At 36.8% G+C, this 25,492-nt stretch overlaps 1 protein-coding gene across 3 annotated transcripts in view; it reads left to right on the forward strand.

Moving 5' to 3' along the window:
* IPO11 (importin 11) overlaps positions 1 to 25,492 on the forward strand; it is an 83,811-nt gene that overhangs the window by 3,824 nt on the left and 54,495 nt on the right. For 2 of the 3 annotated variants that reach the window (XM_081944134.1, XM_081944133.1), the window contains exons 2-16: positions 3,049 to 3,192; positions 5,098 to 5,198; positions 7,061 to 7,133; positions 8,776 to 8,979; positions 12,157 to 12,289; positions 13,950 to 14,008; positions 16,004 to 16,052; positions 17,218 to 17,288; positions 18,191 to 18,383; positions 18,480 to 18,632; positions 18,835 to 18,878; positions 20,010 to 20,100; positions 22,424 to 22,471; positions 23,517 to 23,622; positions 25,257 to 25,383. In XM_081944134.1, the coding sequence (XP_081800260.1) occupies positions 3,055 to 3,192; positions 5,098 to 5,198; positions 7,061 to 7,133; positions 8,776 to 8,979; positions 12,157 to 12,289; positions 13,950 to 14,008; positions 16,004 to 16,052; positions 17,218 to 17,288; positions 18,191 to 18,383; positions 18,480 to 18,632; positions 18,835 to 18,878; positions 20,010 to 20,100; positions 22,424 to 22,471; positions 23,517 to 23,622; positions 25,257 to 25,383 (1,590 nt within the window). In that variant the 5' untranslated portion in view covers positions 3,049 to 3,054. Of the gene's footprint in view, positions 1 to 2,049; positions 2,245 to 3,048; positions 3,193 to 5,097; positions 5,199 to 7,060; positions 7,134 to 8,775; positions 8,980 to 12,156; positions 12,290 to 13,949; positions 14,009 to 16,003; positions 16,053 to 17,217; positions 17,289 to 18,190; positions 18,384 to 18,479; positions 18,633 to 18,834; positions 18,879 to 20,009; positions 20,101 to 22,423; positions 22,472 to 23,516; positions 23,623 to 25,256; positions 25,384 to 25,492 lie in introns of those variants that run through there. The other variant, XM_081944135.1, reaches the window with a different exon arrangement.

Raw genomic sequence — 25,492 nt, forward strand, 5'->3', positions numbered from 1 at the left:
AGTGTCTGGATCCTCCAACAGTAGAAACAACTCTAGAGTAGAAAGTACTCTTATACCCATACAAGTGTTCTGTTATAATTTTTTAATGCGTTAGTCTAATAAGATAGGACAGCAGGGAAAATTTCAGTCCTGTGTATGTTTACAGAGGTGAAACTCTCCTGAACTCTGTGTGCTTCTGAACAGGCTTGAGCTGAAATTTGAGTAGGTTCTAAAGTATTCCAGAACTCCCCCTACTTCCCATGTGTTTGCTAGAAAAATAACATAATGCCCTTTTGCTTGAATAAGCAAAAATGAGATAGATGAGGTAGCTTCTGAAACATTGGGGGAAAGGAGGAGCCCTTGGGTAATTCTTGACAGTGCCAAGTGATAAATTTGGTGAGGAATCTATCTCTAGGTGCATCAGTTACTGCTGCAACTTTTTCCTTTTCTTATTTATCCTCTGGAAAAATGCTCTCCCCACATTTCCTTGATTGATCCATTATAGACAGGAATTCCTGGCTTCACAAGATAAACTTCAACTCGTATACCTGGCTCCTGAGGTGGCTTATATAAAAGCCCACTAAACGGACAGCACATGGAAAGGAATGAGATTAATGGGAAACAGAAGACTGGTTTAGCAGATCTTTGTGCCATTGAAACAGCTTCATATCTTTTTCCATTTGTGTGGACCAGGAAGGAATTTAAATGGACTTGCCTAGCGTACATTTAGACTGCTGATATATGCCCTTAGTGGGATAATTATTACCTATTGAGAGATATTGCTTTAAAGTGTGATAATTGGGGATCTATTCTTACGCATTCACATATGTACAGTACCTAAGAATATATAAAACTGTTAATTTGCATCATCACAGATTCCTCTTATCCATGTTCTCTTCCCCCCCCCCCCCTCTTCTGATGTTTCCGTATTCAGCTGCTGTTGCTTTTCTGGAAGGTTTTATTTCTAGAAGGCTCAGTAAGTCATCTCAGTACAAAGGCCAAATATGAACTGATCTAGTTTTTCTTCTCACAAAACTATTCATACCTTTATTGTCAGAGTACAACATATGTACAATGAGATTGACTGAGCCTCCCTTCGCGCTTCTCCCCGCCCCAAAAAACACAATATAACCGACAGTGAAAGACAAAAGAGTCCCTAGCACAGTGAATCCTACTAATAAATTTCCAGTCCTATTGCACCCTGTGAACTTATCGCGCCGGCCCCACAAGTCAATCGTACTATATTGTTGTAGAGTTATAAAACTACCCTGTGAATTAAGTTACATTGGCACTTCTAATATGAAGCTGACTTCCAGCCATCTAATAAACTAAATGCAAGGACATTTAACATAGACCAAAAAAAGTTATTTGCCCAACATGAAATTAACTTGTGGAATTAATTGCTAAAACTGTGATGATGGCCACTAACTTGGATCGTTTTAAAAGTGGATTATATGAATGCATGGAGAGGAGCTCTGTCAGTGTTACCTTCAACCTAGGGCAGCAGGCCTCCAAATATCAGCTGCAGAGCAATAATGGTGAAAGAATGTCCCTGTCTCCACCTTTCAGGTACTTCATAGACATTTGGTTGGCCTTTTAGGAAACGATGTTGAACTAAAGTAGTTCTTGAATTTATTATAACAATCAATCTTCTACTTTCAGTGTAAGCATGCATAAAAGATTGCATACATTTTCAGAAAGTTTAACTCTATAATTGTGCCTTTTATTAAGTCAGAGCTTTATAGGACGATTTTATTTAATTCCTGTTTTTAGTTGGAATTACAGGTGAAACTCAAAAATTAGAATATCGTGCAAAAGTTCATTTATTTCAGTAATGCAATTTAAAAGGTGAAACTAATATATGAGATAAGACTCATTACATGCAAAGCAAGATAGTTCAAGCCATGATTTGTCATAATTGTGATGATTATGGCTTACAGCTCATGAAAACCCCAAATCCACAATCTCCGAAAATTAGAATATTACATGCAATCAATAAAACAAGGATTGTACATAGAACAATATCGGACCTCTGAAAAGTCTAAGCATGCATATGTACTCAGTACTTGGTTTGGGCCCCTTTTGCAGCAATTACTGCCTCAATGCGACGTGGCATGGAAGCTATCAGCCTGTGGCACAGCTGAGGTGTTATGGAAGACCAGGATGCTTCAATAGCGGCCTTCAGCTCTTCTGCATTGTTCGGTCTCATGTCTCTCATCTTTCTCTTGGCAATGCCCCATAGATTCTCTATGGGGTTCAGTTCAGGTGAGTTTGCTGGCCAATCGAGCACAGTAATTCCACAGTCATTGAACCAGGTTTTGGTGCTTTTGGCACCATTACTGAAATAAATGAACTTTTGCACGATATTCTAATTATTTGAGTTTCACCTGTATATTGAAAGTTTTTTTAAAAATTTGATTACTGCAAGTTGCTCTTGGGCAATTATGCTAATGAGTAATTGGCCTCCTGTCATTTCTGTTTTTTGAAAACATTGCATTAATGCCCACTCTTAAAGATATTGCAGTTTTTTCCATATATTTTCAACTATTAGCTGATTAGTTTATATCATTTGTCACATTTGTCTAAGAGCTTGTTGGCATGGGGACTAATATTGAAGAAAGCAAATCAGTATTTTTGCTTGACCTTGGGCATAACTTAAAATTATATTTAATGGGTGACCATTATGGTTACAGTTACACATGTTTATATTTTCAGTATTTGAAGTCACTGATACCTATTGTGTGAGTATGAGAGAGTATTGGAAGAATGGATAGTTTTTTAACCTGGGGTTATATAGTGCCAGATTGCACTGCATTATACATGGCCAAACACAGTATTTTCAGTACTGTATTACATAAGATAAGTCTGTTAATATGCAAATTCTTTATTGTGATCTGTACTTTTTAATCAGGTTTATTGCTAATAATTGTTGTAGAATTTTTTTTAAAAAAAATGTTTGTAAATTTGAATGTCCCTAATTCTCTTTTAGTAAATACTTAAATCAGTACAAAAGAAGCAATTGGACCTCTTAGGAAGCTAACAATGCATTTTTAAAAATGTTTTGGATAGATTTTCATGGATCTCCATAGCGCCAGTAACATTGTTCTTCAAGTCTTGACCCAAGCTACTAGTCAAGATACTTCTGTATTAAAACCAGCAGAGGAACAACTGAAACAGTGGGAGACACAACCAGGTTTCTATTCAGTTTTGTTGGTAAGTTAAAACGATGCAATCTTATTTGTTCAAGTACCTCTTCATAATCATCTTTTCTATTTACCTTTTCGCTATTTTTCTTTAAAGGATATATATTTTGTATCTATGTGTTCATTGTTTGAACTTTACTACCAAATATATATGATTGTGTTATCTGTTTTGATGAACTTTGATGAATGCTGCTCCAATTAAAAAAAAAACTTCTATAAAATGAACAAACTGTTGTGGATTATTTATTTATTCAATTTATATATAATAATCAGCTCCTTTAAATTAAAGGATTTAGGATATCCTTAGACCAGGAAGTGTGTGCCTTTTGATGGTTGAAAGTGAACAATGTGAAGAAAATAAACATATTTTTTCCTAGAAAGATCACCAAGTAATAATACATATTTTAATAAAGTCAGTATAAAGTACATCCCAGTAATTCTGTGCAGTTGATCACATTTTAAATATATTGATCAACTATGCATATGAATTATAATTAAGCTAAATATTCATCTAGATCAGCGATGGCTAACCTTTTTGGCGCTAAGTGTCGAAAGCGCTAGTGCACCCACATCCATAATGCAATGCATGCGTGACACCACGCGCATGCTTGACCCCTTGTGTGTGCCCTGCACATGTTTGCAATAGCCCCGCATTTGCACTCTGCTGCCCCATACATGCACATATATCTCCCGCATGTGCCCAGTGCATGGGCAGCAGGAGACCCGATAACAAGCTGGCCAGCGGGAGGTGCGCGTGCATGTGTGGTGGAGCTGAGCTGGGGTGACGCTTGACTGCCTGCAGAGAGGGCTCTGCATGCCACCTATGGCACACATGTCATAGGTCCGCCATCACAGATTTTGATGGATGCATATCCATCTTGTTAACACTTTGTTGCCACTCATTTCTGAGATTAAGCATTTCTACATTAATTGCCTAATAGTCCTGGGAAAAGAGAGATGCTCTAAGACAGCGATGGCAAACCTTTTTTGGCTCGCGTGCCATAAGTGGGGGGAGCGCAGGGGAGTCGTTTGCAGGTGTGCTGCCTCCATAATGCAATGTGCGACTCACCCAGTGTGCATGTGCGCACTACAGACGGACCCCCCCCCATTTTGCATGCTTTTTTCGCCCTCCCCAGGCTCCAGAGGCTTTACAGCCTCCACAGCCTCCCCCACCTGCCCCCCGGAAGCCCTCCGGAGGCTTCAGGGACCTTCAGAAGGCTTCCCTGAAGCTTTCGGAATGCTCAAAATGACCCTCCGAGCAAACCGGAAGTTTTGAGCGCTCCCAAGGCTTCACGGACCTTCAGGAGGTTTCTCTGAAGCCTCGAGAGCAGTCAAAACGACCCTCCGAGCAAACAGGAAGTCCGTTCCCGAACTTCCGGTTTGCCCATAGGGTCGGGTTTTTTGCACTCCGGAGGCTTCAGGGAAGCTCATGAAGCCTCCAGAAGGCCTCCAGGGGGGTGGCGGAGGCTCTTTTCGCCCTCCCCAGGCCCCTATAAAGCCTCTGGAGCCTGGGGAGGGTAAAAAATGGCTTTAAAAAAGGGTGAAATCAGCTGGCCAGCGCGCCATACCCGCTGGCCAGCTGACAGGGCAGCGCCTCTCGTGCCCTGACAAATGGCTCCGCGTGCCATAGGTTCGCCATCACTGCTCTTAAGATTTACAGACAGATGTTTCTGCCTTTCGTATGTCAACATTTTCTTGGGAATCAAAATCAGAACATTACTCAGTAATGTGAATTTTAAGCCTATGCTATGTATCTTATTAGACCAACAATTATAGCATTTTCTCAATTGTACAATTCTTTGTGTACATCATCTATTACCACAAAATTTGGGAATATAGATTCTTGCAACTTCGTATAATACCTAAGACACACTGTATAAATTGTAATACTGTTATATTAAACTCTTTGTTACAGAACATATTCACTAACCACAGTTTGGATATAAATGTGAGGTGGTTGGCTGTTCTATACTTCAAAAATGGAATTGACCGCTATTGGAGACGAATGGCAATGCAGTAAGAAATAGCTTTCTAATCTTCTATGTCATCTCTGCAGTTGTACTTTTAAAAATATTTTCCTGACTTGAAGCAAGCAATGCCAGCAATCCATTACCCAGATAACCATGATTTCTACCTTCAGCATAATTTGTGTACTCGGTAGTTCATGAATGAAGGCAAATATATGTGTCCTAGGGTAAAGTTGCAGGATCCAATCTGAGTAGGTAACCAAGACCAGAGGTTTGTTCTTCCAAGCTTTCAAACTCATGCTGTAGCCCAAATTCTCAATCTTCAGGGTGTGAGGACAGCCGAATGCACACATCTCGTAGATTAAGAAATTCCCTGAGGATGGGCTCTAGTATGAGTCTGAAAGCTTGGAAGAGCAAACCTCTTGTCCCAGTGACCGACTCAGATTGGATCCTGCAATTAGTAGTTGGACTTGCAGTCTTCTTTTTTTCAATGAGAAAAAAGATCAGAAGACCCATTGAGCTCCAAGCTCTGAGGTTCTTTCTTAAATGTTCAAGGTTATTATAATATGATAGTAATTATTTTCTGTATTAATTGTCTCCATACGTATAAACAGAAAGGGATAAATGTTTGGGCTTATTTTGCCACACCCCTGATCCCTGCATCCAGCAAACAGCAGACTAAATAACTGATGAATATAAATGTATTTCAGCTCCTCATTGCAAAAAGTTACAAATTAACTTGCTCCTTTTCTTGTATTTTTGCCCAGTTCGTCTATATTTCAGATATATATTGTCTGTTCTCATCTGCTTTATCACTTTTTTCTTCCCCTGAAAGCTTAAAGCTCTCATTTGCTACTCTTAAACCCTTTTATATACAAGTTAAATTAAAAAATAATAATATAGTAAAAAATTATCAGCCTCTTTTGTAAGATAATTACTGTAAATGTTAACTTTTTTCTTTTTAATTTATTTTATTTTGATTCTAATTAGTAATATTTTAATTAATTTATTTCAAATTTTAATGAATTTCACAGACAATATCAAAATTTTCAAATCATTTAGTAATAAGGAAAATAATTAAATAATAAGACTGCCATTGAACCTAATTTCTGTTATCCTATAGATGTCAGTGTTGCAACACATGAATTTTATAAAATTACTTAATCTTTTTTTATATTCACTTCATTTATGTTTAAAACACATTAGAAAACATTGTTCCTGTTTATATTTGTAATATTAATTCCATCTTTTTCACTATTTTTATCTTGTTACACATTTTGTCAGTTGAACAAATGTTCTCATAGCCTAAAAAGTGGCAAGTCTGAATTTTTTTCACAAATATAGCAGTTGTGTGAAATTCTGAGAAATATAAGCTAGAAAGGAAATCTGTTTTTGATAACATAGATAACTAAGAGATGCCTGTTATCTTGTTTTCAAATTATTTGAAACTGTTAACAAAACAAAACATACAAGTATTTCACTAAGAAGGACCAAATCATTTTGAATCTAGATCTGGAACTTTTAATCAGATTTCCTGTACAAGAGTATTGTTAAAATTTAACATTTTTTCAGCCACTATTCTTTGCACTTATTTGGATCCTAATGAGCAAAGATTGATTAAATCAATATATTTCTCTTTTGAATTTATATGTTTGGGTCCTAATATCCTCCTACACACTCTTTACATAAATATGTTATATAAAGAAAGTTGTTGCAAGCACACACACACCCTAGTTCAGCACATCACAATTTTGAACAGTCACTGAATAAGGATTGTAATTTGAGGATTATGTTTATAGTTCAAAATGCATTACTGTAAATTGTATTGTATTATTCTTGCTGATCATAGAAACCTCTCTATAAAGTTTGCATGGTCATTTCTAATATAGGCTTTAATTTTCCAATAAATAGTGCTCTGTCAGAAGAAGAGAAATCTACTCTGCGTGCAGGACTTATTGCTAATTTCAATGAACCAGTAAATCAGGTTAGTGATTATATGAAAAATGGATGTATTGATGCATTTCTGAAACTATTTTTGTGAAAAATATTTAAAAAATAAATGGGTTCAATCTTACATGTAAACTAAACTAAAGTCAAGTCACAATGTACATTTCTTTTACAAGTATTATGCATTATTTTATGTATTATTTCTAATAATGGTAGTTGTGTATGCACTTTTGTAACAAAAGTATGACATTGGTAAAGTGACCATTTTCCTTCATTTGTGACCATAAATACTTTATTATAAAGGACAGTCGATTATTTCAGATTTATTTATTTAATTAATTTCTTGGTTTTGTCTTGAATTTTCCTTTGTAAAGCATGAACTATTTTTAATAATTATGAACAATTCAGATTGATCTCTTCTTTAGATTTTTTTCTTTATGTTTTTTTCCAAAACGATGATAACAGTAGATAGGGGTGTACTGAGCCCTACTCAGAATTACTTGGCCATTTTGGAATTAGCTGTTCTGAGAAGATGCTATGAAATATGCAAGAAAGTTTGAGTGTAACCATTTCAATCTCAAAATAACTGCTTGTCACAATCTTGTGACACCTTAAAAATTATTGTTAGTACTAAAAAATGCCTAGAATGAAAGTGTGCTTCCACTTTGTTTTGTGTATTTATAGTATATTGATTTTTAAAAAAATACTCATAGTAGGACTTTATTTGGAAAAAAAATGGGCTAGGAAATTGCTTTATGTTTCATGATTTAATTGGCCCATCCAGCCCAGTAATAATATCAGCATTGACTAGAAGGAACTTTTCAGGGATTTAGTCCAAAAAAGTTATAATTTGAAAAATCTGAAAATTAATCTTGAAACTTTCCAATTCTGAGATTTGTCACTCCTGTACCACCAACCATACCAGTCCTATAATTATTTGGAGACAACCCCCCCCCTCTCTCTCACACACACACAATCAAAAAATCAGTGTTCATTAAAATATTGTAACGTTTTCTTTCATCAAAGTTAATTTCATCAAAATTAATAGTACTTCATAAAAAGTAGAATTTCTGTGCCATATACACTTTTCACAGAAATGTACACTATCCTTCTCTATCTTTCACTACATATACATTTTCTAGTTGTGTCTTATTTTTGATATGAAGATCATAAATTTCGCTGCCAAAGTAAACATTAGAAAATATTTTAATCACATAGTGTGCATTTTATATGCCATCCCCCCACCCCGGGATGTTAATCTACAGTCAAAATAGTGCCATTTGCATATAAGAGAATAGATGATATGGGAAAGCCCCTAAGGCTTATGGATTTACAAAAATATTTTAGAAAAATAGAATAATTCCAAATGCGCTTGCAGCTGTGCTCAATAGTCATGGAAAATTAATTCACTATTATGGGGAGAAACATGAGAAAGAAAATAGTATTTTGTATAGACTGACTTGGAAAAATGAATGAGATTGTTCCCTACTACACTATTTTCTTTCCGAGTCTATTTGTGTTAACTGTTTTGTTTAGATTTTACAGCCTTAATCCTGTTTTTTTTTCTGCAATGTATAACACAATGTTGCTGAATTTTCAATAGATGTGATTCTGTTTTGATTACAGCTCAGTAAGCCTGGTAGCTTAATGTTGAGTATTTTGTTTGACTACCTTTGCAGATTGCCACACAAATTTCTGTACTGATTGCAAAAGTTGCTAGGCTGGATTGTCCTAGACAGTGGCCAGAACTTATTCCTACCCTTGTAGAATCTGTTAAAATTCAAGATGATCTTCGCCAACATAGAGCTTTACTTACCTTCTATCATGTTACAAAGACTTTAGCATCTAAACGGCTTGCTGCAGATAGAAAACTTTTCTATGATGTAAGTATGAAACTTTGCTTTATTGGATATATTATTTAATTCCTAAAGGTGAACATACTGTAATTCAAGAGTTGAATAATTTTGAGTTCAAAATGCCCCTCTCTGGAATAAGATGATTTGGCCCCTTGGAGTTAGTTTTTACCTTGAACTGGTTCTGTTTCTAATTCCATTTAGCCATTTTAATCTGGAAATGTTTTTTGTGAGATCAGAGCAGCTTTGCTTCAAAATTGAAGAGTGTAATTTCAAGCTAAAAATAATTCATATTAAAAACATTTTACACATTTCTGCTTATTTTTTCGTTCTTCAAGACAGATCAAACCTAGTGCTGAAATCTTCAAATTTAAAATATTTTTAAAAACTGATGAGGCACATTGACAAAATCTGTCATTCTGAGGATAACTTCATTTTTATTTTAGTTTGTTAGTTATTAGCTTTATGTGCTGCCTATCTCATCTAAAGGTGGCATTTAGAGATCACGATGATATGTTCCAGAGATACCAGTAAACCCAAACTGTAGACAATCCCAGTAAATAATGATTTTTGAGGTTGAGATTTTAGGTTGGTTTAAGAATCTTCCTTTTTGAGGGGATTGACAAATCTAGTTTCTTGGTTTTGGTATTTTATATTAACTGGCATTTCATCTTTCTCCCAAGTTGGTGGAGACAGCGGTCATGCATGGGTTAACTCAGTCAGTAACCAATAGAACTGAGTCTACCAAAGTGATGTCATCGTCTCTGTGAAGCATGCTCCCGCTTTTCTAGACTCAGTTTGATCAGAACTGGCTGTGCTAATCGCTTCTCCTCTACAAAACTTAAATAATAGATCATTTTAATTCGAATTTGAACTTAATTGGACTTCTCTACAAAATACTTCTAAATTGTTCGTCTCCATTGGGCTCCTGCTGAAGTTCTCAGCACTCTCAACAGCCTCGGGCTGGAGAGGATTGCCTCGCTTTGGCGAGGCCTGCCTTGCTTTGCCTTCGGGCTACTAAGGCTCTCCGGGCAGCTGCGCCTTCGGAAGGAGCTAGAAGAGGTATTCTCAGCCTCTGATCCCCTTTCTACTGCGCTGATTGCTGCTGCCGCCGCCAGAAGCCTCTGATTTCCGCAGGGAGCCCGAAAAGCCGTGTGGAGCTGTTTCGACGCTGGGAGGCTCCGTTTCTGCCGCCGCTTCACCTCAATCGGCATTCAGGCCCCAGCTGTCCTCCGCAGCTTCGCCCTTGGCCCCACAGCCTTGTCGCAGGGCCTACCTGTCCACGCTATCAGCGCGGCCTCGGCTACCTCGTGTCGCCAGCCCATAGGCTTTGCAGCCTCAGCGGCCATTTTGTTTGGGCACGAAAGTGTTCAGTGGCCATTTTGGACACCAATTGTGAGTACTGGCTATGGCCTCCTCTCCTAATCCTGGCTCTCAGCTGCTTCCAGTCCCTGTGACTCCTGCCCCTGCCACCGAGCCTCCTGCTTCTAAGGGCCACAAGCGCAGGCCTGCCCCAGGGAATGCCATCCAGCCCCCTCCCAGGGATCCAAGGCCTGACCAAGATGGCATTGAGGAACCCCCCCCCCCCCGGAAGGATGATAGGGCCCCTCAGGCCCCAGCTAAGAAGGCCAGATCCAAGACCAAGCACACTGAGCCTCGCCTTTTCCAGGCCCAAAGGCCTACCCACTCTAGCCCCGCTCCTGATCTATCATCTGACTTGGAGGAGGACTTCTCTCCTTCTGCCTCAATTCTGCAGCCTGAGGAGGCCAGGGGCACAGAGGCCTTGGATGACAGTGGGGATGATTCAGATTGTGGCAGGAGCATTACCCCTGATGAGGATCCCCTCTACCAGGAAGATATTTCTCCCCATCCCCGCCGTCGCCGCTCCTATTCTCCAGGCATTCTCCACATCGATCCCACATTTGTCCCGAAGGTCAATTCAGCATTCCATCACTCCCTAGATATCACTCTCCCAAACTTCTGCCCTGCCCCATCTCACAGGCTGGAGCGCAAATGGCACAAGCTGGACGTTAGGCGGGCTCTTAAGATCTACATAGCCATGACGGTGGCCTTCAGACGTACCGAAGCCCTCTTTGTATCTTTCCATCCTACCAACAAAGGGCTGAAAGCTTCCCCTTCCATGATTGGCCAGTGGATTAGGTCGGCCATTGCCCAAGCCTACATCACGCATCATCTCACTCCTCCGCCTAACATTACGGCTCACTCCACCCGAAGCGCGGCCACGTCAGCGACGTGAGCATGGCAGGCCTCAGTGGAAGAAATCTGCAGGGCAGCTACTTGGTCTACCCCTAATTCATTCATTAGACATTACAAGGTGGATCGATATGCATTGGCAGATGCTACCTTTGGACGGCGCATCCTTCAACACATTCTTCCTTCTTCCAGCTCCTAGGCCAGTCTCGTGCCCTCCCAGGGACACGCCAGCTTTGGTACGTCCCATGCATGACCGCTGTCTCCACCAACTTGGGAGAATGGGGCGTTGGTTCTTACCTGATATGCCCTTTCTCAGGGCAGGTGGAGACAGCGGTCATCCCCACCCTTAGGGTTCTGGCCTACCTCGCAGGGAGGATCTGGGAGCATGTTGTGTAGTCACCAAACGGAGAGCGATTGTTCACAGCACAGCAGTCTACTTATCTCCTTCATCACGAAAAGTGGGAGCATGCTCCACAGAGGCGATAACATCACTTTGGTAGACTCAGTTCTATTGGTTACTGAGTTAACCTATGCATGACCGCTGTCTCCACCTCCACCGGAGAAGGGGCGTATCAGGTAAGAACCAACGCCCCATTCTAATTTGTTTTAACTTGGCAAATATTTTTGGATGCTGAGGAAAAGATACTATGATGTGGCAGAGAGATTCAGATCAATTGTGAGAAGTGCAATATGAAAAAAAATCAATCCCTGCATTCAGGCTTTGTGTAAGAGCTCATGTTGCTGTTTTGATGCTTGATTGTATCCAATTTAACTTTACTCATTAATAAAATTACACTCATCATTGCACTTATTTAAGAAATGAACAGTTTACTAAGTAGGACTTGCTCTGGGTAAATATGCTTGTGTATGACAACAAGGTTGCTAAATTATGTTTTCTAAGTTTGTAACAGCTAGATTATATTTAACTTACTAAAATCTATTGCATCTATATTTATTTTAACTACGAAGTCTTTTTTAATTATATTTCTGCAGTTAGCTTCTGGAATTTATAGTTTTACCTGTTCCTTGTGGAATCATCATACAGATACATTCCTTCAACAGATTTGTGTTAGAGATGAAACAACTATGAGTAATTCATTAGAAAGAACTCTCTTATCATTGAAAGGTAATTGACAAAAATATTGTATTTAAAATATAGTATTGTGAAATACAGTCTCAGGTTTTCATCTTTAGCATAGGACATGTTATCTTGGGTAGGAGAGTTTAAAGAATTGATCAATCTTTCAGGTTAATTTTTTTTAAGGTATCTTCCATTTTTCTTAAATTATCCTTTCATCATCAAAATTAATTCAAAATAGAGCCCTGGTGGTACAGTGGTTAGAATGTAGCATTGTAGGCTAACTCTGTCCACAGTCTGGAATTTGATCCTGACAGGGCTCGAGGTGGAAGTATATTGCGAAGGTCAGAGATGGTGGAGTGGGGGAGATAAGTGGCCAAGGCAGTCCCTTGGGCTGGGAGAGAATGGCTTGAATTGGTGGGTAGACAATGACCCGTGATTCTCAGTTAATTGTGGCAATGGAGAGTACTGTAATTATGGTCACTAAGCGATGCAGTCACATGTTCTCTTGCTTTGCAACCACTTTGCTTCACAATGGAAATTCTCCCAGTAGGTGGAGACATTATCCAGGCATGGGATATGACTCCGTCAGGATCCAATAGGACTGGGTCTACAAGTATTAAAGACACGCCCACGAGGTTCTTCCCCAGAAATAGACTCAGTCGATCCTTTAATTAGCTGTGTCTCCCTATCTCTCCTTGCTAAAATTCTATTTCTATTCAAAAAACTTCTCTTAAATTCTTCAATTGGCCTTCCCTCTCAATTTAAACTCAATCAGGCTCCTTCGGATTTAAAACAACAGCCTTACGAGGCTTCGCTTCTCTCAGGCTTCGCTGCCTCAGCAGCTCAGGGCCTTTCGGCTAGCCTACGAGGCTCGTCCTCAGGCTTCTCTTCTGCTGATCGCTGCAGAATATATATTATATTTATATAATTTATAAATTTATAAATTTATAAGAATTTATAAATTGAGGACTATCTGTAGAAATTTAAATGATAATAACAACATTTTTTTCGAGTGCTTTGAATAGCCTATTGAGTTGTCAGACAAGGATAAAGTTGTGAAAGAATTCTATACTTTCTTGTAATAATATTAAAAACTTTCTGAATTATTAAAATTCTTTATATATAAATTAGAATACTAAAATTGTCCTGACAAATGTTAAAAGCTTTGAAGATATTTTATTTTGAAAAATTAAAGTTGTGACAGAGTTTTGTTTATTACATGATGATCATATTTAGACATTAAAGTTATCCTTCTAAAAGCTTTCCTAATGTGAATAAGCAATGTGTTTTGCTAAATTTCTCTAAGAGGGAAATCTGAAGTTGATGTGTGAGTGGGAATTCTAGCTTGTTTCCTTTCCTTAGTTATAAAGAATGCTTCATTACAAGCCAATAATTGGGTTTTGATGATTATAATTATTTATTATTATAGAAATATTGTGTACTATTGAATTTTAGATCAAAAGGCTAATGCATTTTATATTTGTAAGTATATCGAAGAAAATTAAAAGTTATCCTTTTCTTATTTTTTCCTTTTTCCTTATTTTTATGACCTTTTCATTTCTAATTTTTTCCATTTAAGTTATGTTTTGCTGTTGCTTTTTATATTTTAATTCTTGTAGAAATTCAATCAAGTATATTAAAAAATAAAACAAGATCAATGAATAACTTTTGTGATGTACGGAATAACACTGTTTTAATTTTTCAGTGCTTCGCAAGTTGACAGTTCATGGGTTTGTGGAGCCTCATAAAAACATAGAGGTGATGGTAAGTATTTATTTTTTGTAAATAGAATAGCTATTCAAAAAAGGGTAAAATACTATTCTTAGGTGTCTAAAGTTGTGTCTGGGCATAATGATAACACCAAACTCATATTATTAAAGACCTTCTTGTATTTTCTTGCTGCACGAGTGGTTAAATCTGGAAGGATTTCTCTCCCCTTCCCCCCTCCTCCAATGGCTTCTTGTATAACAATATGGTAGAATTCAAATTCTGTCTTGTTAGAAGAAAAGGAAAAGATCCTTCAGGAGTTGTGCCTTTGACATTTGAACACTGTGCTAGGAATTGTGCTGCACAAGTAGACAGGGAAAAGAACTATATTCTTTGTGTAGTTAATAATTTTCTTCCCATGTGACATTAAAAATATTAGTTTGAAAACAAATTCATGAAGGGATTTTGAAAAACTCTAAAAAAGGGCAGTAGGAGCACCTTTTCCAACTAATACATTTATTAAAAAGACAAACTCCTGAGCCATACTCATTTCATCAGATGTATTGCATATAAAATGAAAGTCACTCTGCTACTGATCAAATGAACTGCAGCTCATAAAGGCGTATGCTTTTAAGAAGATGCGTTGGAAAACGTTTTACCAGACTCTTGATTCATTGTTACCATAGATCAGTGCTTCTCAATTATTTTCTGTCATGCCCCCCCTAGGAAGAAGAAAACATTTCGCGCCCCCCCCCCCCGCGTGACTGTAAATAGTCTAATTTGTCTATAAAATTGTTATAAGTACACCTCTGCATAACATAGCACACCGGTCTTTCCTCGACTCCCACCGTAGTCACATGCTTTCTTTCCTCTTTCCCTCTTACTTGTCTATCCTTCCTTCCACCCTCCCTTCCAGTTCCCTCCTTCCTCTTTCCCCCTGCCTGCCTGCCTTCTTTCCTCTTTCCCTATCCTCCTATCCTTCCTTTCTCCCTCCCTCCTTCCCTGCCTCCCTTCCAGTTCCATTCTTCCCTCCTTCCTTCTGCCTCCTTCCTGCCTGCTTGCCTTCTTTCCTCTTTCCCTCTTGCTTGTCTATCCTTACTCCCTCCTCCCTTTCTTCCCTCCCTCCCTGCCAGCAGCTCCTCCAGCATCCCAGCTGGAAGCAGCAGCACAACAGTCGCCGTTACCAGGGGCGAAGGGGTGGGGGTGGCAAGATCGGGCGACCGCCGCCCCTTTGTCCCTTCCCCAACAGCGGCTGTTGCGCTTCCGCTTCCAGACGGAATGTTGGCGGTGGAGCTGCTGGCGGGGAGGCGAGCTACCTGCATAAAGACGCCGCCGAGGGCATGGCAGAATATATCCCGGCTTGAAGTGGCAGCGCTGGGGACTGCTCAGAGACTCATCAGAGCCGCGGGCTGGAGCTGTGCAAAAAGTCTGCTTGGGCTGGGGGGGGGAGGGAGGGAAGCCTGGGACAGCCATGCTTCCCTCCCTCCCTCCCACCCCCGCCCGAGCAGGCTTCTTGCACAGATCCAGCCCGCGGCTCTGATGAGTCTCTGAGCAGTCCCCAGCGCTGCCACTTCAAGCCGGGATATATTATGCCTCGCCCACGCCGCCGCCGTTGCACCCAGATGGAAAGGGAGCCTTCGCGCCCCCCTTTACGGAGCCTCGCGCCCCCCCAGGGGGGCGCGCCCCACTATTTGAGAACCGCTGCCATAGATTAACATGACTCTTTTTCCATTGTCTAGGAAGGGCTTCTGCACTTTACTCCAAAATTTGGATTTACTTACTAGTTTGTTTGATTAGCTATAAACAATATTGCGTTATTAGTATATCTAAATTGGAACCAGTAGCATTCTAGATATTTGGAAGTGTTATGTTGGAGAAAAATGATTAGAATCAATATCTAGCTGATAATTTTAAGAATTATTTATATTTTCTTTGCTCAAGTTACCTTGTTCTTGTTCCCTTACTTGTTTTGAATGCTTTAGTGCAACAAATATAATTATTCTTTAAGCAAATGTAACCCAATTTGCATCTTTTTGTTTTTAACTCCTCAAGGGATTTCTTCATGCAGTATTTGTACGATTAAAACAATTTTTGGAATGCAGTAAGTATTTTAAGACTTCGGGATACAATGCTGTCCATGCATATTAGGGATCAGTCCTGTTGATGTCCGAGATTTGAGTTTTTAGTAATACTTTATTATTGAAAACAGTTGTTATATAAACAGACAGTTTAACTAAACAGTTTGTTTTCATGTTGTAAAAAGACACAATAATTCAGATATGATCCTAATATATATTAAAATAAATCTTGGATTTTTTTGTTAAAGATAAGTGGATTTTATGTTCTTGTTGTATTTATAGTATCTTGCCTTCCATTATAATCTGAGGAATGGCAGCTCTAAATCTTGCATTTAATTGAAAATTCACTCCTGGCAAGTTCACTTGAGTCTTAAATAATGCAGATCATTTATTTATTTTATTTATGTATTTATCACATTTCCATATTGCTCATCTCTCTTCAGTGATTCTGGGCACTTTATAATAAAACATAAAAAGTAATGTAAAAGCATTAATAAGAGCAGAGTTAAAACAGTTAAGAACAAAGTTAAAATTAAAAGTAGTTCAAGACAGAGGAAGCCTCATGTCACTGACCATCCCCATGGTTGCCTACCACACTTCAACCCCAATTCCAATTGGCAATGTCAAGTCTTAACACACTTTTGCAAGGCTGGAAGGAGGGGTTCTGCCTTATCTCTGAGGATATGATGTTCTAGACCATGCGGGCAATGGCAGAGAAGGCTTTCTTCCTTCATCCCTCCAGTCAAAACTCTTTAACTGAAATGATTCCTCAATATACCCTCTGTGATTGACCTGCTAGGCCGAGACAATGTGATTGGGGTGAGACAATTCCTCAGATAACCTGATCCCATGGCATGAAGGACTTTAAAGTTGATAAGCAACACTTCAAATTGGTTATCTTATCCAAAAGTGCGACCATGTCATCCAAATGTGCTGTTTCTGTCCCATATCTGGCTTGAAACCTCACTGCAAGAGGTTCAGATAATCCATCTCATCCAGGGTCCTCTGGAGTCCTAAGCAGATCTTTCTACTGCTTCTTCATTCCTAAATTATGGGTTTTGCTATATTAAATCAATGTGAATTTTTGGCAGTAGCTTTTAACAAATATTGGTTCATTTGAATTAAATTCATAGGTCTGTCTAAGCATGACTGATATTTTTGTATTTATAAATTAATTTTATTTATCAGGTAAAAACATTGAAACAGATAATGCCTGTAGGGATCGGCTAGAGAAGACTATAATCCTTTTCACTAAAGTGGTAAGTTTCTATAGCTACCAATCTTTTGAAATTTTTATCTAAATAAATTATTAAGATTTTTAGCAATTTTAATGTAACAATTATGCTATTTTATTAATAATAATTAGTATTAGGAGAATTGCTGTCTTACAAAATGTGGTTTGCATAAATAAGTATAACATAGGTTCAGTGAAGAGAAAATAATTGGAGAGATATTAGAATTAAGAGAGTCTAATGAATTCATTATAAATGAAGTTCAATTTCCTTGCAGGTTCCCATATTCTGTATTTACCCCAAAACTAATATTAGAGATATCTTATTAAAGTCTGTATTCTTGCTTCCTTGTCTCTCATAGTTGTGTGAATGCTGATATTTGCCTAGAGGCCAGAAAGAGAGGCTAAGTGTAAACAGTACTGATAGACTTAAGATCTGCAATATCTGGATTTCATAAATTCTGGTCCAAGCCTTCAATGTGGGCTTCTCCAGAATTCTTCAGAATTACTTTTTCTTACCATCCAAACCACTTAAGGAAGAGAAACTGCAGATTCAGCAATCTACATAATACCTGATTTAAAAAGTTATATATGCCACCCAACAAAGAATATTTAGGCTATTACATTGTTTTCTTCATTGTCTGGAAAAAGAATTCATGGGAAACCATCCTTGATCCAAAATGGGTGAATCTTTGTATAAGCTGCAGAATGTTTTAAATGAAAATTGGATTTTTTGTGTGTGTAATAATTCTGTTAAATGTTAATATGCTGTTAAACTTTAAATGCCAAATATATCTGGTGTATTTTAAAATAAACTATTTGTTATTCTGAAAGTTACCTGTATTACTTTGACCTCTTATTATTATTACATTAATCTTAACATTTTTGGAGTGGTATTCTCATGTACACATATATATTTTCAACTTTTAGCTTTTAGACTTCTTGGACCAACATCCATTTTCATTCACGTCTCTAATTCAGAGATCATTGGAATTTTCTGTAAGCTATGTTTTCACTGAGGCTGGCGAAGGAGTTGTTTTTGAACGTTTCATTGTCCAATGCATGAATCTGATTAAGATGATTGTCAAAAATCATGCTTATAAGCCGTCCAAAAATATAGAAGGTAATTTTTTTAGTTCAGTGGTATTCATAATTACTTAATCCTTTCCAATAAATTAGTAGAATACATATTTTCTTTTTGTGAACTGTTTTACTGCAGATAGCAGTCCTGAAACTCTTGAAGCTCATAAAATAAAGGCATCGTTCTTTACATATCCAACTTTAATGGAGATATGTAGGCGGCTAGTTACTCAGTACTTCTTGTTAACTGAGGAAGAACTAACCATGTGGGAAGAGGACCCTGAAGGCTTTAGTAAGAAATCTTATTCTTTCAGTTGAATTTTACTTCAATGAATAGCATTGTGGTTTTCTAAGTACTAATTACGATTTCCATAAGTGTTTTGCATGTACAATTGTTTTAATATGAATTTCATGTGTATTCAAGAAAATGTGACACCAAAGGATAAATATTGAATATTTAAATAAAATTTAATGTATTTTTTCATATTATATAGTTGTTGAAGAAACAGGAGGTGATTCTTGGAAATACAGTATTCGGGTAAGTATATGGCATATAATTTAAATTAAAATCTTTTTAAAATATGAATATTAACTAGGGAAAACTTTCTAACTGCCTGCTAAAGATAAAACCAGGAGAGTGGAGTTTTGTGTATAACAATCAATCACTTACGAATTGTTGAAGTTATAGTGGACCTTCCTAGAACTATCAGTGACCTGTTTTTGAAGTTCCAAAGCCCCTCCCCTGTGATCAGATAATCACATTTTGGGTATTTGGTGACTGGCTTTATGACCATCTGCAGCACCCTACGATCACATGGCTGCATTTTTTGCCAGTTTCCAATGTTTATTTTGGGTTTTCAGCAAACAATGCCCATTGAGTATAATAGATTCATTTAATGACTGCAGAATTCACTTAATGACCACTTCAAAAAATTGTAAAATTGGGTGCGGTCACATGGTTACCCACTTAATGACCCCCCCCCCTGTCTGACGACCATGATTCCAGGCTCAATTATATTTATAAATTGAAGATTGCCTGTAATCTAAAGACTGCAATGACTGTGGAGGGGGGGGGGGGTGTCTTGTTTTTGTTTATTTTTTACATAGTACAGCACTTCTTCATGATGTTGACAGCAGATTGAAGATTTTCCAATTTGAATGAACCCTTGCTTATAAATTACTGTTGGAATAAATTACTTCATGCTGAGCAGCACAATAACATATACTTTATATACGAGTATCCAAAACAACAATTTAACCTGAAATGTGACATAGTAATAGCCTAAGCTATATTTAAACACATTTTCCTGTATGTCAGAATTCAGTTGTAAACGTAGAATTTGGTATACTGGACAGTAAAGTGATGCTTCTGAAATGGCAAGCACCATAATAAGAAAATAGCAAATTAAGGTGACAAAGAAATGGGAAAAACACTGTAGGGATAAAAAGCAGTGTAAGGATAAAACAGTGTTACAATATATGCTTAAGGCAGATGATAATGTAATTGGACATATTCACTAATTATAATGTCTGTATGTTATAGAACAAACTAATCTAACCACACTTTGTGCATCTGCTTTCATGTTCTAGTTAGGTCTCTTAGTACTTCAAGCTAATTTGCTCAATTGTTATTTGCTTTCTATAATTAACCATTTTAATTCATTTTCAGCCATGTACAGAAGTGCTTTTCATTGATATTTTCCATGAATTTAATCAAACGCTTACTCCAGTTCTTCTAGAAATGGTTCACTCCCTACAAGGTATTTTTTTTAAATATGTTTAATATACACTACTATATTATATAATTTTAATTAAGTAATATAAATATTTTACCAGGTAATGTTGGCCTCTAAGATTATTAAAACTTTAGGAACTAATATAATTCTAAGATTTTTATTGGCAAATTAAATGAACTTTTAACATTGAATTCATTAGGTGTAGTTAAATTTTGTGAATAAGATTAGAGTTGAAATGGAAATTTTGATTTGTTTTTGTTGAATAAATTATTAAAATTCATTCATTCCCAGTTGTCCTCCCTGGTTGAAAGACCTCTTAAAGTCTGAGTGTATAGTACAGTATGTTGGGACTTTTATTATAGTTGAAATAATAGAAGTTGAAATAACATAAGCTCAGATCAGCAACTGTTCATCAGTGTTCCCATCCTGCTAAAAGCTGTAATATTGTTGCTTTGTGTGTCCTGGGAAGCAGAGATTTTATATTAAATAGAAACAATTCAAATTTCATATGTACAAGTGGTCCTCACTTAATTGTAATTATGATGGGCAACTCTGTTGCTAAGTGACATGGTTGTAAAGCACAATGGTGAACATGTTGACTTACAAAGACATTTCCAGTTGCTATGGCTGTTAGACATGACATCATGTGATTACTATTTGTGACCTGCTGGCAGGACCTGACTTTGCTTATTAGAAGCTGGCAGTGACGGTTGCAAATGATGATCATGTGACTGTGGGACACTGCAACCGTTGTAATTGTGAGCCAGTTTCCAAGTGTCTGAATTGTGATTGCCTGACTATGGGGATGCTGTAACAGCTGCAATTATCAGGTTTGGTTTTAAGTCTCCTTGTCCAGCACCATCATAATTTCGAACTGTCGCTGTACAAGTGGTCGCCAAATGAGGACTTCCTGTACTTTGTAATAAAGGTTACTTAACTTGCTTTCTCTCACTTCGGGAAGAAATATGCTGACTCTGTAAAACACTTAGAGAGGGCTGTAAAGCACTGTGGAGTGGTATATAAGTCTTAATGCTATTGTTATATATTTTGAGCTTTTGAAGTCAGAATTTAGAGAATCAGAAGAAAGCAGTTAGCAGTGGTGTTTTTGTGCATATCCCTAATTCCATGTGTGTTTCTTGTTTTCTTAATCATGCCCTCATCACAGGGTTTGACACCCAGAGTGAAAAAGGTATCATAAGTGGGATATTTTTAGAGGAAGTGATATTGAGCTAGTCTTCTGAATAGAGGTATACTATCACCCGTATAAGATGCAGTAGTTCTACTATAGCTATCATGCATTAAAATCTAGCTTTAAGAGGGCCAAGATACAAGGCTCTGAATGTAAATTATTAGATCCTATGCAGAAACAGAAGGAAGAATGATGCTAAGGAATGATAGCAATGTTAGACATAAGCATCTTTCAAATTTATGGATGTGAACAAGAAAGGTAGGGTTTGGATGATTTGAAGAGTAACCATACAAAACCCGGGGAAAGTAAAGCAGGAATTTATTCATGCTAAATCTAATGTACCTGATTCCCCTATATAACTCAGGAACTATAAAATAATTGGAATAAAAAACAAAATATATATTGGATAAGCTATACATTGGAAACATTTCTTGAAGAATTTGTTACTCTCATACCCTCCTGTTAAACATATTGTTCCAATTTGGAGTGTCTTGGTTTTTGAATGTTGATTAAGAAGTCTTTTCCCTGCCAACTGGCCAGACTTCTCTATCGTGAAGTATTTAGAATCAAGGGTTATCTTAGCCTGTGGGGCTTCAATTTAAGCCCAGTCTTCCAGTTCATGAAATAGTGTATGCCAAATGTTTGACTTTAATGCAGTGCTGCATCCAGACAGAAGAATCCTGACATACTTAACTTTTTGATCACCTGAATTATTGCCAATTAATAACCACACAAAAAAGAACTAGCTATTCACCAGCTCTAGTTTTTCAGTGGTGATCTCGAAATATATAAAAACTTCACTCTTACCTGTACAGGTGTTATTTATAGATTACAATGTTTATAAGCGGTTGAGAGAGTGATGAGAACCACGTCTTCCTAAATTCTAGGACATTCTGCAATTGCCTTATATGAATTGCCTTCATATAAGACAATTGCATTATAATGCTGATAAGTGGTTACCATGCATAAATATTTACTTTTCTCTTTTCAAGTAATTGCTTTCCCTTCATTATGATTTCTTTCAAATTTGATAATATAACTGTCAAACAAATGCACATTTATAAGTAACTTTCACACGAAAACAGTTTATTTCTTCATATGTCAGCGAATAAAAATAATTTTTAACTATTTATTTTTCTGTTACATATATTACTTCAGGCCCCACCAATATGGATGATACTCATGCTCTTCTGATTAAAGATGCTGGTAAATATAGTTTAAAAAAAATAATTTTAGACTGACATGTGGAATATTACTTGTTTTCTAATGTCTTTTAATAAATGACTATATAACATAGTCAGAAGTTTTGAAAACAATTATCAGAATAAACAATGCAGGTAATATAGAGTTTATAAAATTAGGTTCTGCACAGAATGAATTAAAAATGTATTCTGAACTTGATATAGAACATTTCCAATTCTTCTTGATATAGAAAATGTTCTTTAGATGCTTCCAGCAGAACATTTTTGAAATTTTTGAATGTTCTGTCATAGGAAACAAAATTCCTTCATTCATTTAAGTCCTAGGGTCAGAGAAATAGATTATTTGATGCCAAAGCCAACCTACCATACAATCTACAAAAAAATTGGCCAGGGGAATATTTTTTAAGAAACACCCATATCAGACAAAAGGAAAAATTAAATGGAAATCTCTGTAGGATAGTTTCATATCTGGCATGGACATGCAGAGTTTTGCATTTAAACAGGTTTTCTAATAAATGCTATATATAAAGGACAAATGAACTTACAGAGGAATTATGATTAGGCATGTATCAAACAGTGGTGTGACATTTTTATATTGATAGACAGATACAGATGTGTATGTAAAGAAAGAAATTGTAAGTTTGCTAGAAACAGCTAGATCATCTTTAGACACCCATGAAAAATCATGATAGATCTACTTATACTGGACCTTGTTTAGTATGGGGAGTCGAATTATATATAAATCCATCAGTTTATAGTAAATTCTTAGTTATTAACTTGTTTAATTGAAACTTTAGAAGATTGTATCATTCTATGGGGCTCCCAAAGGCACCCTATAATCTGTTACTTTGTGTGCAAAATAATAGATTAAGTAAATCTTTGATGTGGCCCAGCAGTATTCCTTTTATGTTACAGCCCAAAATGACCATTTAAATAATCATACATAAGTTAATATATTTGGTAAATTGCATTCCTTGTTGAACCTGTACATTTAAAATTGCATTATAGCATTTTTTTAAAATGCCCACATTTAATTTTTCTTTGTTCAGTGTACAATGCAGTTGGACTAGCAGCATATGAACTCTTTGATAGTGTGGATTTTGATCAGTGGTTTAAAACCCAACTACTAGCCGAATTGCAAGTTATTCATAACAGGTATGTGTCTTTTTTAGTTGATTGTTCCCACAAATTCATTGTAAATAATGCAGTTTTGGGAAAGTTGGTTTCTCTGCATTCAATCAATTAAAATATTGTATGTATTATAGATTATTGACAAATATAAGATTATGTATGTGTGGAATTTTATCAATCTCTCTGTTGCTTTCTTCCCTTGTTCTAAACTTGGAATCTGACACAATTGCTGGCATTGCACATATCAACCTACTGTTACTTCTTTCCATACTCCTTCCACAATAGCTACACACAGTTTTGTTAAAAGTAGAAAATAAGAATTGCTACAGTGGCAGCTCCGTACATAGGCTGCACTTTAGATTTTAACACTTTCTGGATTGTGGTAATACAAGATACCAATTGTTTTGTATAGTTTGTATTCTACATTATAATGTAGATTGCCTTAACATATAATGGGAACACTTATCAACAATAATTGATTGGGGGGGGGGGAGCAAATGATAGGTAATTAGTGAGAAATCCCAAAACTGCAACCTAGACAGATTTTTTTAAAAAATTAAAAAGACAACACATCAGTTCAGTATTTTTAATAGAATTTGAAGGAAGACTTCATTTTTCTTTAATGTACATTCTTGAAACAAATGTTATTGGAGCCAGTATATCATATATATGTTTTGAATTTTAAAAAAAACTGTCAAAAAAGCAATGACATTCTTCATAAAACTTAGTCTTCCTAAAGAGAATTATAATTTACCAACATCTGGAAAAATTGTTTGCTTCCAGTCATAATGATATTCATTGGAAATAATGAATATTACGAATTGTGATTCCTGTAGATTCCAAATGCACTGGTGATATAGAGATTACAAAAGACATATCCCTAAAATAGCTACCATGTTTTTTGCACTGTAAGACGCACCTAGTTTTAGAGGAGGAAAACAACAACAAAAATATTCAGAGTACTGTGAATATGGAGCGCTGTCTAACTGTGAATATGGAGTGCCAAATATGAAGCAGCAGTGAAGTGAGGGCAGGAGGCAGAGCCTGAGAGACCACACATAAGTTGCAATATAAAAGGCTGCAATATTTGCTCCATAAGATGCACAAACATTTTCACCCACTTTGGAGTGGCGGAGTGAGTCTTATGGAGCAAAAAATATGGTAAATTTACTGAGTGGTGCAGTGGCCTAGAAGCCTCCCACTCGGAAAGTTGAGAGTTTAATCCTAGGCAGCAGACTGTTGTTTCTCTATCAGGGCAGAAAGAGAAAATATCTCACTGTGAACTCCACATAGGTATCAGGAAGAGCATCCGGCCAATAAATGCTCAGCTCCATTCAGTTGCCCTGATTCCACCCCAATAAAAGGGATTACAGGGTTGTAAAAAGAAAAGTCAATTAACTTTATTCCTTGAATGTATTCAATATAAAATATTTTATTGTAATCTTTTTCTTTGAAATTATTGTCAACTGATTTTTATTTATTTTTATAGAAAATTAAACATTTGCAGTCAGCTAACCCCAGATTCAAATATTGTTTTAAAAATCCTGAAAGTGTTCAGACATTGTAGGAATAAAGTTACTGAGAATGTTTTGACATTAACCTTTTTAGTAACCAGTTTTAATAACTATGACTTCAAAAAATATTTTTTGTATTTATAGGTATAAACCAATACGGCGGCGAGTGATCTGGCTAATTGGTCAATGGATTTCTGTGAAATTCAAGCCTGATTTGAGACCTATGTTGTATGAAGCAATCTGTAATTTATTTCAAGATGAAGATTTAGTGGTATGTCTGGGGTTTTTTTTTACAAATAGCTTTTCTTTATTATATGCCTAGCCTTTCATGTTCAGTTTATTGATATTTGCTTCTTGCCACATTCTTTTGTTAGTGATGT

This window comes from Natrix helvetica (assembly GCF_964273705.1).
Source record: "Natrix helvetica genome assembly, chromosome: 2".
In the NCBI taxonomy this organism is placed as follows: Eukaryota; Metazoa; Chordata; class Lepidosauria; order Squamata; family Natricidae; genus Natrix; species Natrix helvetica.